Raw genomic sequence first — 14,121 nt, 5'->3', positions numbered from 1 at the left:
ATGCAGCTAATTCTGCTCTCAGGATACCAATAACAGTGCCCAGCACAGATTGTTGTTGTTGTTGTTGTTTAATTGCTAAGTCATGTCCGACTCTTTGCAACACTATGGACTGTAGCCTGCCAGGCTCCTCTGTCCATGGGATTTCCCAGACAAGAATTCTGGAGTGGGTTGCCATTTCCTTCTCTGAGGGAAATTCCCAACCCAGGGACTGAATCCACATCTCTTGCATTGGCAGGCAAATTCTTTATCTCTGAGCCACCAGGGAAGACCCCAGCACAGATTGGCAACTCGATAAATATTCTTGAGTAAATAAATCAGTAAATATAGACTGGTAAAAGAAAATTCTGTTGAGCAGTCAACTTCAACAGTGGTTGTCATATTTTGGCCCAGGGCTTTCCCCCTAGTGCAATGGAATGATGTTCATCTTTATATAATATCTTGCACTGTATAAGAATTTCACTTCTTCATAAGAAGCTTTTTCTTTTTTTAAAAAAAAAATCTGCATGGCAAAAAAATCTTTATAAGCAAAGTCAAAAAACAAAAGACTTACATCACAGGGAAAGGGCAAATATCTAAAATAGATAAAGAGTTCTGGAGAAGGAACTGGCAATCCACTCCAGTATTCTTGCCTGGAGAATCCCATGGACAGAGGAGCCTGGTGAGCTACAGTCCATGGGGGGTCACAAAGAGTCAGACATGACTGAGCGATAACATACTTACCTACCTCCTGAATTTTTAGAAGAAAAATCCAACATACAAATATGAAAGTGGGAAAAATACATGAAAAGATAGGTTACCAGAAAAACACAGTGGTCTTTAAACAATGAAAAAGTAGTCTATTGTATCAAAATACTGTATAAAAAGAATACAAATTAAAACTACAGTATGAATTTCCCTAGTGGTCCAGTGGTTAAGAATCTGCCTGCCAGTGCAGAGGACTTGGGTTTGAACCCTGGTGTGGGAAGATTTCACATGCTGCAGGGCAACTAAACCCATGTGCCACAACTACTGAGTCCATGTGCTCCAACTACTGAAGCCCATGAGTTCTACAGTCCATACTTCACAACAAGAAAGCCACTGCAATAAGAAATTTCTGCACTGCAACTAAAGAGTATCTCCTCACTGCTCACCACAACTAGAGAAAGCCTGGCATAGCCAAAAATAAATATAAATAGTAAATAAAAAAATTTTAAATTACTCTGAAATGCCATTTTCCACATAATCAGATTAACAAAACAATATTTTGGCAATATGCATGTAGAAAATCAGAACGCTTGTAAATTGCTTGTGAGGATGCAAATTGATAGAGCATTACTGTGATACCCACCAAAAGTATATATACATTTACCGTTTGACCCAGAAATCTCATTTCTAGGAGTCAATCTCAAAGACACATTGGCAATAATTCATTAGGCTACTCATTCATCATTAGGGAACAGGTTGAAAAAAATTATTTTAAGTATAATGCATCTATAAAAAGGAAGTGATAAAGCTGTATAGTGATCTAGGATATGCTAATGGACTTCCCTGGTGGCTCAAATGGTAAAGAATCTGCCTGGAATGCAGGAGACACTGGGTTGGGAAGATCCCCTGGAGAAGGGCATGGTAACCCAGTACAGTATTATTGCCTGGAGAGTCCTATGGCCAGAGGAGCCTGGCGGGCTATGGTCCATGGGGTCACACCGAGTTGGACACAACTGGAGTGACTTTGCACGCATGCGCACAGAAGGATGAAACCTCGAATTAATAAAGATGGTTACCTACAAGGAGAGAGAGGGAACCAGAGTGGAGGGGACAGGAACAGAAGCAAGACAAACTTAAACGTACAATCTGACTTTAGATGTATATACAATTTTTATATAATTAAAAGAAATAGAAAAGAAAAAACATGATTCCCCCCTCTTTAAAATAAACAGAAACGCTTGATCTTAGATGTCTATCAAGTTAATGGCATGATCATTAGGAAAATTACTGTAAGAGTCATCGAAACAGTGCTTTGACTGTACATCCTAAGAGGGATACAATTTAACAACAAGAAAAATCATAACAGTTTAAATTACATTGAGAAGTCTTTTAAAAAATATGTTACAGTTTTACTTAAGAAAATAGATTGAAATTAAATCATTCTATAATCATTTAAAATACTTCATTTTGAAATTATTTTATATTTACAAAAAGTTACAAAAATAGTAGAGTTTCTATTTACCTTTCGTCCAGCTTCCTCTAATTTTAACATCTTTCATAATCATGCTGCATTCATCAAAACTACGAAACATGAATCTATATAACACATTATCACTCAAAGTCCATAGTTTACATTAGGGCCTACTCTTGGTATTATATATTATTTTATTTTTTGTATAGACATCCAGTTGTTCCAGCACCATTTTTTAAAGCCTATTCTTCATCATTAAATTGTCTTTGAACTTTTGTCAAATATCAAACTACAGTTGTGTCTATTTCTGGGCTTTCTCTTCAGTTCCATTGGTACATTTATCTGTCCTTTTACCAACACCACGTCATCTTGATTACTATAACTTTATGCTTAGTGTTGAAATTGGGTAGTGTGAATCTCCCAACTTTGTTTTTCTGTTTTAGAATTGTTTTGACTACTTTATTTCCTTTGCTTTTTGATATACATTTTGGAACTAACTTGCTGGGTTTTGACTGGGATTGTACTGAATCTATGTATTAAATTTGGGATATTTGGCATTTTAACAACATTGAGTTTTCAAATTTAATAACATGGATATCTCTTCATTCATGTAGATTTTCTTTGATTTTATTCATCAGTGTTTTGTAGTTTTTAGCCTATGGATTGTGCACATATTTTGTTGAAGAAAGAAAGTGAAAGTCACTCAATCGTGTCTGATTCTTTGCGATCCCATGGACTATACAGTTCATGGAATTCTCTAGGCCAGAATACTGGAAGGGTAGCCTTTCCCTTATTCAGGGGATCTTCCCTACCTGGGGATCGAACCCAGGTCTCCCACATTGCAGGCAGATTCTTTACCAGCTGAGCCACCAGGGAAGTCCAAGAAAACTGAAGTGGGTAGCTTATCCCTTCTCCAGCGGATGTTCCTGACCCAGGATTCAAACCGGATCTCCTGCATTGCAGGCGGATTCTTTACCAACTGAGCTATGAGGGAAGCCCCACATATCCTGTTAGGTTTATATTTAAGTGTACTTTTTGGTTAGTCTGTTAATATGGTGGGCTTTTCATTGATTGGTTTTGAATGTTGAACAGATTCTTAATTCCTGGAATGAACTCCACTTGGTTATGATATATTGTCCTCTATAAATATTGCTAGGTTTGATTTTTAAAAATATTTTGTTTAGGATTTCCACATGAGGGATACTGATCTGCAGTTTTCTATTAATTCCTTTGCCTAGTTTTTTTTTTTTTTTTCTTTGCCTAGCTTGATATTAGGTTAATATTGGCTGGCCTTATAAAATGAGTTGGAAAGTTTTCTCTCCTCTTCTATAATCTGGAAAACATTATGTAGAATTGGTATTTTTTTTCCTTAAATATTTAGTAGTATTTTCCTATGAAACGACCTGTGTCTTTAATTTCCTTTTAGGAAATTTTTTTTCTACAAAATCAATTTCTTTACTAGATGTAGAAGTATGGGGTTTTTTGTGTTTATTTATTTTTGCCTGAATCTTTGTTGCTCTGTGTGGCCTTTCTCTAGTTGTGGAGCATGGCTTTCTCGTGGTGGTGGCTTCTCTTGTTGCAGAGCACAGGCTCTAGGCACTCAGGCTTAGTTGCTCAAGGCATGTGGAATCTTCCCGGACCAGGGATAGAATCATGTTCCCCGCCTTGGCAGGCAGATTTTTATCCACTGCACCACCTGGGAAGTCCTAGATATAGAAGTTTTAAAATTGTCTGTTTATTCTTGAATGGGTTTTGGTAGTTTGTACCTCTCGAGGAATTTGTCCATTTCATCCACATTATAGAATTTATAGGCATAGAGTTATTTGTAGCAGTCTTTCATTATCCTTTTAAAGTCTGTGATATCTCTTCTTTCATTCTGAATGTTGCTAATTTGTGTCTTCAATTTTTCTTCTTGGTCAATCTGGCTATAGATGTATCAATTTTATGGATTTTTCAAAGAATCAGATTTTAAACTTAAATGTCCGTCATAAAATAGCTAGAGGGACGCTCAGGGAATTCAGTGCTCTATGATGACCTGGTGAGGGGGATGGAGGTATGGGAGGGAGGCTCAAGATGGAGGTGATATATGTATAAATAGAGCTGATTCACTTTGTGGTAGAGCAGAAACTAACATAACATTGTAAAGCAATTATACTCCAAAAAAAAAAAAAGAATCAGCCTTTAGTTTTATTGATTCTGCTCAGCTGTTTTTTTGTTTTCTGTTGTATTGATTCTTGCTATAATATTTATAATTTTCTTTCTTTTAAGTACTTTGGGTTTAATTTTATATTCTTTTTCTAGTTTCTTAAAGTGAAGATTAGATTGTTGATATGAGCCTTTTATTCTTTTCCGATATAAGTATTAAACTCTATAAATTTCCCTCTAGCCACTGCTTTCGTAATTCCCTACAAATTTTGAAATATTGCACTTTTCTTTTTTTTTTCAACTCAGAATGTGTTTTTAATTTCCCTTGAGACTTCTTAAATTCTGGAGCACTTACTCAGGCCCATCCACTTGAATAGGGCTTGATTCCAACCTCTGCCTCACCAGCATCATGTGGCTGCTAAACTCTTTCTGCAGCTTTGTAACTTCCCAGCTACTGTCTTCTTCTGGTTTCTCAAAGTCTTTCCCTATACGTGCACACCTGAAGAGTTGGTCCCTGACTTGAAGGGAATTTGTACAGATTTTGAAGTGCCTTCCCTGCAGTACTATCCTCCCCAGTATCTTGCCTTTTAATTTCCAGCCCTTTTGGTAATCCAAATTCCAACTTGTATCTCCTCAGTTTATTAGGACTTTATTTTTCTAATTGAGCTCTATTCTTCAGTCCTGTAAATTGGGAAATGCCCTCAGGTAAAAATCTCGGATCATGTGGAAATTACTTCATGAGCTTTCCTATTTTCAAGGATCACTGTCTTTCAAGGTCTCTGAAGCCTTCAAACAATTGTTTTACATATTTTATCCAGCTTTTACAGTTGTTTTTGGCATGAGGGTTAGTTCCAAAGAAGGTACTCTGTCATAGGCAATACTTAAAAGTCCTCTTTGAGTTTTTGCACTATTGGTAGGAGAAACACAGCGTAGACCCTAGGATTTTAGAGTGAACTATGTGGGTTTTTTTTTTTTTCTGCTGATAACTGTTTTCCTTTTGAGAAACAGTTCCTGGGCTTGGTGCAGCCAAAAGCCTGAAAAGAAACACTAAAGGGCTATGGGTCCCAAGCTGACCCTTACAAACTGGGTATTAATTTGAACAAACAAAATATAAAATTGGATATGTACAAAAACATCCCACTGTCAAGTGGGAAGTCAGGTAATAAATATTATATTAGCTCAAGCAGATCTTGAAGGCACAAGACAGTTGCATGAGTGGGTGGCTCAGACTTCCAAGATGCACCATCTTGCAATATTGATACCTTCCCATCAACTCTGACATAGGGCCTCATGGGAAATTCCTTATAATCAACTCTCCCAAGAAGAAAGAAATCAGGCTTGATTCACAAACAGTTCTTCACAATATGCTGAGATTACTCAAACATGGACTGCTACTATATTACAGCCCATTCAGGAAGGCCCTGAAGGATCAACAGGAAGATGAATCCTGTCAGTGGGCAGAACCTTTGCCAGTGCTTCTTGTCTTTCACCTGGTAGGTTCATCTCACCTGGAAGGTAAAATGGAAAGAGGTTTGGATCTATACAAGTTTATAGCAATGGCTAGTCTATGCTGGGATATGAAGTAACTTAGAGCAAAGTGACAGGTTTGGTGAAGAAAAGATCTGGAGAGATTTAAGGCAATAGGCTTCTGAGAAAGGCCTCAAACTGTGAAGATATTTTTGTCCCAGTGTGACAATTTACCAAAGGGAACTCATGGTGAGAAAACTGTCTAAAATCAGCAAAAGTAGGCAAAATCAGATACACAAGATGACCCATTCATGAATATCAGTCAGACTTATAATAAGAATGAAGGTTACACCATTGGCATAAAGTTTGAGGCCCCTGAGAGCTGTTAATAATGTTCTAATCATTACCAGCAAAGCCTAGGGACAAATCATACCTCATTCTTCATGTATGCTCTAGGTGATGCCAGGGAGTTTATTCCTGAGGGATGGTGGGTCTTCAAGGGAGCACCATCTTGAAGAAAATGACCCCAGGAGGCCTACCTGAAAGCAGAGAGCTGAGGGTTTAATAGGTCATGGCTCAGCCTCTAACAAGTCTTCACATGGAGACACAACAGGACCCACCAGTATGGACCAGCTTAACAGGTAAGCAGGACCAGGGATGAAGCGTCCAGAGACAGGCAGAGAAAACTGGGGCCAGGAGACAAGGGTAGAGAAGCCAGGATGTATGAACTTGGGCCAGGGATCAGGGAGACTGGCTGGGTGAAAACAAGAGGCAGGAGCCCAGAATCCGGGTTGGCTGTGCACACATGGGTTGTGAGACCTTGGGCCACACATTCTGACAGGTCCAGGCAAAGGAGGACTCTTATATGTGGGTTTCAAACCACATTCTCATCAAATTATTTCCTCCCATAGGAAATCAAGGCTGATGGAGCAGTAACCATTGGAAACACGAGGGCACTCTGCGTGCTTACCTGCTCCAGGCTCTTGTGTAGCATTGCCTAAACGTTCTCTTCGCATTCTCTCCACAAGGACACAACAATCTCGGAAGGTCACAAATGAGGGAAACAAGTTCAGACAGAGAAAAGTGACTTGCCCAAGGTCACACAACTGCAGGTATGAGCTGGGACAGGACTCCAGTCCTTTCTGTCTCATAAGTGCATATTCTTGACCACTAAGGCCCACAGGACAGATGAAGGTAAAGCCCCTGGCTGGTAGCAGGTACTCAGGAGAGGTGGGAGAGCCATGTGACATGACTCTGCCAGACACAGAGTGGACACTCAGGAAAGGGTTCATTGGATTGGAAACCCCTCAGAGATTTTCTCTAAACCTCTCACTACACAGATGAGAAAACCAAGTCTCAGGGAACCAGAGTCACAGCAAGCAAGTAGCAGAGCTGGTCGAGGAGCCAGGACTCCTGGTTGCAAGGTGGAGTTCTTTAACAGCAGTCTGCCTCCTAACCATCTCTGCTCTCACCCCTCGCCAGCTGGGACCTTAAACAAGGGCCTGTCTTTCTCCAATCTTTGGTTTCCCATTTGCTGAGGGGCATAACCACTCCCTGAAAGGGCTGGATGAAGGAGGAGATGATGTCCATCAAGTGCAGCATCAGGTTGGACACTCAGTGATTGGTCTTTCTGTCCTTCCCTATCCCCACCTGCACTGTAACTCTCTCATAGACAGTCCCACCAGGGAGGACCTTCTGGGGCAAATTCTGTGCCCCATTAGTCCCTAAAGCACAGGATGGCATCACTCAGATGTAGTGTGTAATCTAAAGCAAAATAAGAGCCCTAACCTATAAAATAAATGTAAGAAAGTTCAACCAAATTTGGATATTCCCTTTGATGGGCTAGTTGAAAGGTGCTTTGACAGATAAAATGCCAAGTTCTTTCATAAAGTACTTTTGGTGTCCCTGTTTGGCTGGTGTCCCAATATGCCCATTGGATGGTCCAGTACCACCTGCAATAAAAAGCCATGTCCCACCCCTCCACTGAGGTCTCAGCATCCCTCCTTCATCGTCTAAGCAGTGGAACAGAAGTGGGATGAGAGGGGTACCAAAACTGATGGCCTTTTAGGGCCCCACTGGCCTCCCCTCTCAGCCTTTCTGCCCCTAAGATCCCCTGCTCTGCCTCACCCAGGACTGAAGACACGACTCCCTGTCTGAGAGCAAAAATGTCCATGGTAGTGCAAAACAGGTTCACTTTTTTTGCTAGATCCTGGGGTCTGATTTTTGGAATATTATTTTAAAGGAAGATTTGCATTGCCAGATACTAGTTCTCAGTGCTTATCCTATAGCGACTTAAGATAAAAACTTGAATTATAAATTTGTCTGATTATCAATGAAAAAGTGGAAAGGGAAACAGAAAACCTTGGTCTTAATATGATCTCCCCTGAAAAGCTGAACTTCTGGATTCCCCAGAAGACATGGGGAGTAGAAGAGAGTCCTCTCCCAGGAATCAAAGACCTGAGTTCTGGGGATGACTCTGCATCCAGTGCCATTGGTACCTGGGAAAGTTCCCACCCTTTTTGTGCTCAGCCTCTTGCCTTCAGGAGGAAAACTGGTTAGATCTGAAAATTAAAGTTTTTTCCAGCTTTTTCATTGATGGTTTTATGCATAAGAGGTGTTTCGAGAAGAGAGAGAAATTAGAGTTGACTGTAGGGAAAGTGTGGGGCCCTGCTCACAGAATCATCAGGATCAATACAGACTTGCTTGCAATGGGAACAGGGATTGTTTAGCCCAAGGGGCAAGTATCAAGTAGATGGCAAATCAGTATTTCTCTTAATTCAATCCCCCCAGATCTATGAAAACACTTCCTCCTGATTCCTTCTTGGCGGGGGGTAGGGGGGTTCTTTGGCCTTGGAGCAGCCATTGCAAGCAAACCTCCAGTTCCTCTCCATCTAAAATGCTTCTCAAGCAATGACCAGGGACAGAGAAGCCTGGTGAAGAATGGGCGTGCCAAACAGGAGTTTGAGCTGAGCTGCATGCCAGCAGAGAGGCAAGTTCAAGAGTAACACAGATATACTCCCTGGATTCTCTGTTGCTGCCCAGTTGCAGGAGAATCTACACTCAGTTCCTACTCCAGTCAGGAATGGCTCTTTCCGCCAAAGGGATTTTCAGTGTCACTCCCGTCACTGCAATGTGACAAAGAGCCCCACATCCAGAGACAGAAAAGGGAGTACTCAACTTAGAGACAGGCAGAACCACTGCATCAAGCCAACAAGGAAGAGGGAGCCATTCCTGGTCAATAATTATGATGAGAATATAGCATGTTGCTATAAACTTTAGAGAAATCAGGCCTCCCTAGCAAGGTGGTGACAAAGATGTCACTTTTTTAAAAACTTAAAGCAATGCCAAAGAGAAAGGAGCTCAAGGACATGGTTTAAGAGACTGAATATCCCTGAAGGATCATATGCGACATGGACGAGGGGACCAACAGAGTTCTTCCACAACACTTAGCACAACTGAAATTAAATAATTATGCGATTCTTTGCTTAATGTCTTTTTCTACCACTGAAATTTCAGCTCCATTAAGTTAGAGACCTTCTTTGTTTTGTTCAACTTGGTATATACTCAGCATGTAACACATGGTTTGGTATATTGTAGGTAATTTTGCCGCATTATTTTTTAAAAGGAAAAAGGGAATTCTGGGAGAGGATGAAGACAGAGCCCATCATTTCTCTTCTAGTGTTGGTTACATTATACAGTGATCACTCTGTAATTAATATTCCAGAATCACCGATTGCTCTGCTTTCCAAGTACTCCCACCGCCCACTTCCTGGGCATCCAGCTTAAACCATCATGGAGACTATAGCCTGTAATGAATCAGAGGAGTCATGGACCATTTTCTACCTTATGGGCATCCCTTCTCTGCCGAAATCCCTCTTCCTTCCTATCTTCTTCATCTTTCTCCTCCTCTACCTGCTCATCCTGGTGGGAAATGCCCTGATCCTGGTGGCTGTGGTGGCAGAGCCCAGCCTCCACAAGCCCATGTACTTCTTCCTGATCAACCTCTCAGCCCTGGACATCCTCTTCACCACAACCACTGTCCCAAAGATGCTGTCCCTATTCTTGCGTGGGGATCGCTACCTCAGCTTCTCTGCCTGCTTCCTGCAGATGTACCTTTTCCATGGCCTTAACTGCTCTGAAGCCTTCATCCTGGTGGTCATGGCCTATGACCGCTATGTGGCTGTCTGCCGCCCACTGCACTACCCTGTGCTCATGACCCCACAGACCAATGCTGCCCTGGCAGCCAGTGCCTGGCTCACTGCCCTCCTTCTGCCCATCCCAGCAGTGGTGCAGACCTCCCACATGGCTTTTGAAAACATCGCTCACATCTACCACTGCTTCTGTGACCACTTAGCTGTGGTCCAAGCCTCCTGCTCTGACACCACACCCCAGACCTTCATGGGCTTCTGCATCGCCATGGTGGTGTCCTTCCTGCCCCTTCTCCTGGTGCTTCTCTCCTATGCTCACATCCTGGCCTCAGTGCTTCGCATCAGCTCCCGAGAAGGACGGTCAAAAGCCTTCTCCACCTGCAGCTCCCACCTCCTGGTGGTTGGCACTTACTACTCATCCATTGCCATAGCCTATGTGGCCTACAGGGCTGACCTGCCTCTTGACTTCCACATCATGGGCAATGTGGTGTATGCTATTCTCACACCTGTCCTCAACCCTCTCATCTACACGCTGAGGAATAAGGATGTAAAGACAGCCATCACCAAAATGGCATGTCCCTGGAACCCAAATAATCCTGCAAAACCCTGATTGATAGTGAACTTTATTTTATCACAAACACCAATAACAATAGAGGTAAAATTGGACAATTCAGATAGCCAAATAATTAGAACAATAATTCTTAAAATACAGTCCTAGGTATTCTTCCATTGTAACAAAATAATGATTTTCTTTCCTTAATTCACAGACAAAATGGATTGGGCTTTTCAGTTTTTAAGCTGTGACTCCCAAATTTCACAAGATTTGTGGTCACATTTCCATTAAGTATTTTGATTCTCAGAGACTTAAGTATTTGACTAGAAAGAAATTCAGTTTTTTTCCCTTGTAGAGCTTCTAATATTTCTAAATGCCCCCAGGATTGCTGACACATAGATATGAATCAGCCTTGCCCTTTTTGCTGGAGTAGTAACTTAGAAATCCTCTTCAAGGAAAACGTCTGAAACTGCTACCATCTCAATTCTCATTTCCTGAAAATACACTGCTACTACCAATGTGTCAATACCAGTCATGCAGGAAATTTACCACTGGTGTCTAGGCCTCCATAGTGTCCTGAAAGTAGAGCATACCCTTCCTTGAGCTTATGCTTAGGCAAGTATTCCTTAGCAAACCTGTACAGGCACCAAAGCATTGCATCCATAACAAGGAGAGCGAAGTCGTTTTCTCTTATTAGTAGCATGCAATGTCCAGGACCTGCACTCTTGCTCACAATACAGCCGTAGGTATTCTTCCTGACCCTAGACGCCAGCCCAAGCTCTTTATTCCCTTTCCCTATGCCAAATTTCCTCTTGAAGAATATTTTCCACCTATCACCTCACCTGCTAATTGGCACAGTCTCTCTGTATCTCCCGTTTTAAAAAAAGTAATTTCAACTTTTGTGCATCAAATGATACTATCGGGAGAATAAAAAGACAATCCACAATGGGGAAAATATTCATAAATTAAGGAATTAATGTCCCAAATATATTAAGAACTCCTACCACTCAAAACAACAACAGTAACACCCAATTTAGAAAATGGGCAAAATATTTGAATAGACATTTCTCTGAAGAAGACATACAAATGTCAAATAAGCCCATGGAAAGATGCTTGAAATTACCATCCATCTGGCAAGTCAAAACCATAATGAGATAGCACTTCTACCCACTAGGATGGATATTATCCAAAAATGGAAAATAGCAAGTGTTAGAGAGAATGTGGTGCAATTGGAAAGCTTGAAAAAAAAATGATGCAGCCACTGTGGGAAAACAATATGATGGTTCCTCAAGAAATTAAATATAGAGTTAATGAATGATCCATCATTTCCACTTCTGGGTATATACCCAAAAGAATTGAAAGCAGAGTCCTAAGAGACATTTGTTCACCTGTGTTTATAGCAACATTATTCACAGTAGCCAAAAGATGGAAACAGCCCAAATGTCCATCAGCAGGTGAACAGATAAACATATACACCCAGTGGAATATAATTCAGCCTTAAAAAATGAATGAAATTCTGATACATGCAACAACATGGATAAACCTTAACAACATTATAAGTGAAATATGCCAAGTACAAAGGGATAAATATTGTGTGATTCCATTTACATGAGGCACTTGTCATGGTCAAATCATAGAAACAGAAAGTGAAACAGTGGTTACGGGGAGCTAGGGGTGAGTGGGGAAGGGAGAGTTACTCTTTTCTGCATATGGAGCTCTGTCTGGGATGACTAAAGAGTTCTGGAAATGTACAGTGGTGATGGTTGCACAACGTTGTGAATGGACTCAGTACTACTTTATGTACATTTAAAAATGGTCCAAATTGTAAGTTTTATGTTACATATGTGTACCACAATAAAAGATATTTTAACAAATAGCTTCAAATCAGACCACAGGTCACAGGTCCTTGAGTAGCCCATGGGCTGGCTGCCATTTTGTCAGATGGCCATCTCTAGACCCACTGATCAGCTGTGGTCAGAGGAAGATGTATGGAGTTCATCACATGGTTTGACATGAACACAAGAATTCATGGAGCAGTTTGCCTCAAAAAGTGGGGTGGGAAGGCATTTGAAACCTGGTACATTTAGGGGACTCATTGTCCTATCGGTGTCAGGCAGGTGTTGGGAGGTTGTTGTGAAGATTTGGGTGAGACTGGGAAATTTCATCTCTCAAATATCTCTAGCCTGCCTCTACTCCTCTCCATCCCACTTCATTCACTCTGGTGCAGGTGTTGGTTACCACCTTCTCTCTCCTGAAGGAGCACAACCATCTCTCCAACCATCTCTCTGCCTCTGTGCCCACCCTCCACTTCATACGTGACCAGAATGGGCTTTCTGGCAGACAGATCTGGTCACCCTATCACCCTCAAGGCTCTCTCTGCTCTGGTTCCCCCTAAATGACTTCTTTGACCTCACATCTCACCATTGCCTCTCTCATGGCAATTCTGAATTTCTTTCAGTTTGCCAAACACGGCAACTCATTCCCATTCTCACCAGTCACTCACCCTTCTCTCTTCCTCTTTGTCTATTTCAACTGAAATCTTAGTCAGGCTTCTCCTGAAACTTCACATTCTCAGAGGAGCCTGCCCTGGCACCTTGCCCTGAAAAGTGAGGTAGATACCCTTTGTGTGCGCCCCCTTAGCACTTTATTACTCCCCCATCATAGTGTCATGTTAGTTGCTCAGTTGTGTGACTCTTTGCGATCCCATGGAGTGTAGCTCACCAGACTCTACTGTCCACGGAATTCTCCAGGCAAGAATACTGGAATGGGTTGCCATTTCCTTCTCTGGGGCATCTTCCCAACCCAGGGATCAAACCCGGGTCTTCTGCATTGCAGGCAGATTCTTTACCACCTGAGCCACCAGGGAAGCCTCATCATGGCACTTTTAAATTTTTACTTTTTGAACCTTAGGAGAAAAGAGCTCTGAGCTCATGATACCTATTAGTCTGTGTAGGCTCCTTGCTTGTTTTATCTTCCCCTTTACCTCCAAGCCCCCAATTCCCACTCCACTCCCCTTTATCACATTATGTATGCCCATAAATATAAGCATATCTTTGAAAAGTAAATAGTGTTGTTGTATGCATGTATGTACATGTTGAATTCACATAAAAAGAATTATGTTACACATCTCCATTTATCGCTTACATTTTCATTCAGTGTCTCTGTTGCTATTTATAAATCTAGTTTCATTGGTTCTTATTGGTATTCCATGATATGATTTCATCACATTTTACTTTTCTAGTGGAGGCCACCTAAGTTACCTCTAACTCTTTGCTATCAGTGTGTCTTGATAAATGCCCTTGTGTATGCCCTTGTATGAATCCATGGAAGATTCTCCCTGAAAGATAGAACAAAGAGTCAAACACATTAGTCATGGGTGTACACAAACTTTAGCTAAACATAGTCCCTCTTCATTATTTGTAGATTCTGTGTTTGTAAATTCATTTACCTACTGAACCTAAAACCAATACTTAAGGCACTTTCAGGGTCACTCAGGGACACACCCAGAGCAGCAAAATATCTGAGTCATCATGTGCATGTTCCCAGTTGAGGTCTAACAAGAAAATACTCTACCCTCTTGTTTCAACTCATATCATGATCAAGTGTCCTTCCCATGGTCTATTTTTGCCATGCTTTTAGCTTTTGTGCTCTTT

General features: G+C 41.3%; 1 protein-coding gene across 1 annotated transcript; it reads left to right on the top strand.

Moving 5' to 3' along the window:
• Positions 1 to 9,559: 9,559 nt before the first annotated feature.
• Positions 9,560 to 10,525, top strand: LOC122450622 (olfactory receptor 2AT4-like). The gene has a single exon (XM_043482999.1). It carries the CDS (start codon positions 9,560 to 9,562, stop codon positions 10,523 to 10,525), a length of 966 nt encoding a protein of 321 aa, XP_043338934.1.
• The last annotated feature ends 3,596 nt before the right edge of the window (positions 10,526 to 14,121 follow it).

This window comes from Cervus canadensis, chromosome 11 (assembly GCF_019320065.1).
Source record: "Cervus canadensis isolate Bull #8, Minnesota chromosome 11, ASM1932006v1, whole genome shotgun sequence".
In the NCBI taxonomy this organism is placed as follows: domain Eukaryota; kingdom Metazoa; phylum Chordata; class Mammalia; order Artiodactyla; family Cervidae; genus Cervus; species Cervus canadensis.
The sequence above is the reverse complement of the archived record's forward strand: the minus strand, read 5'-3'. Positions and strand labels throughout refer to the sequence as shown.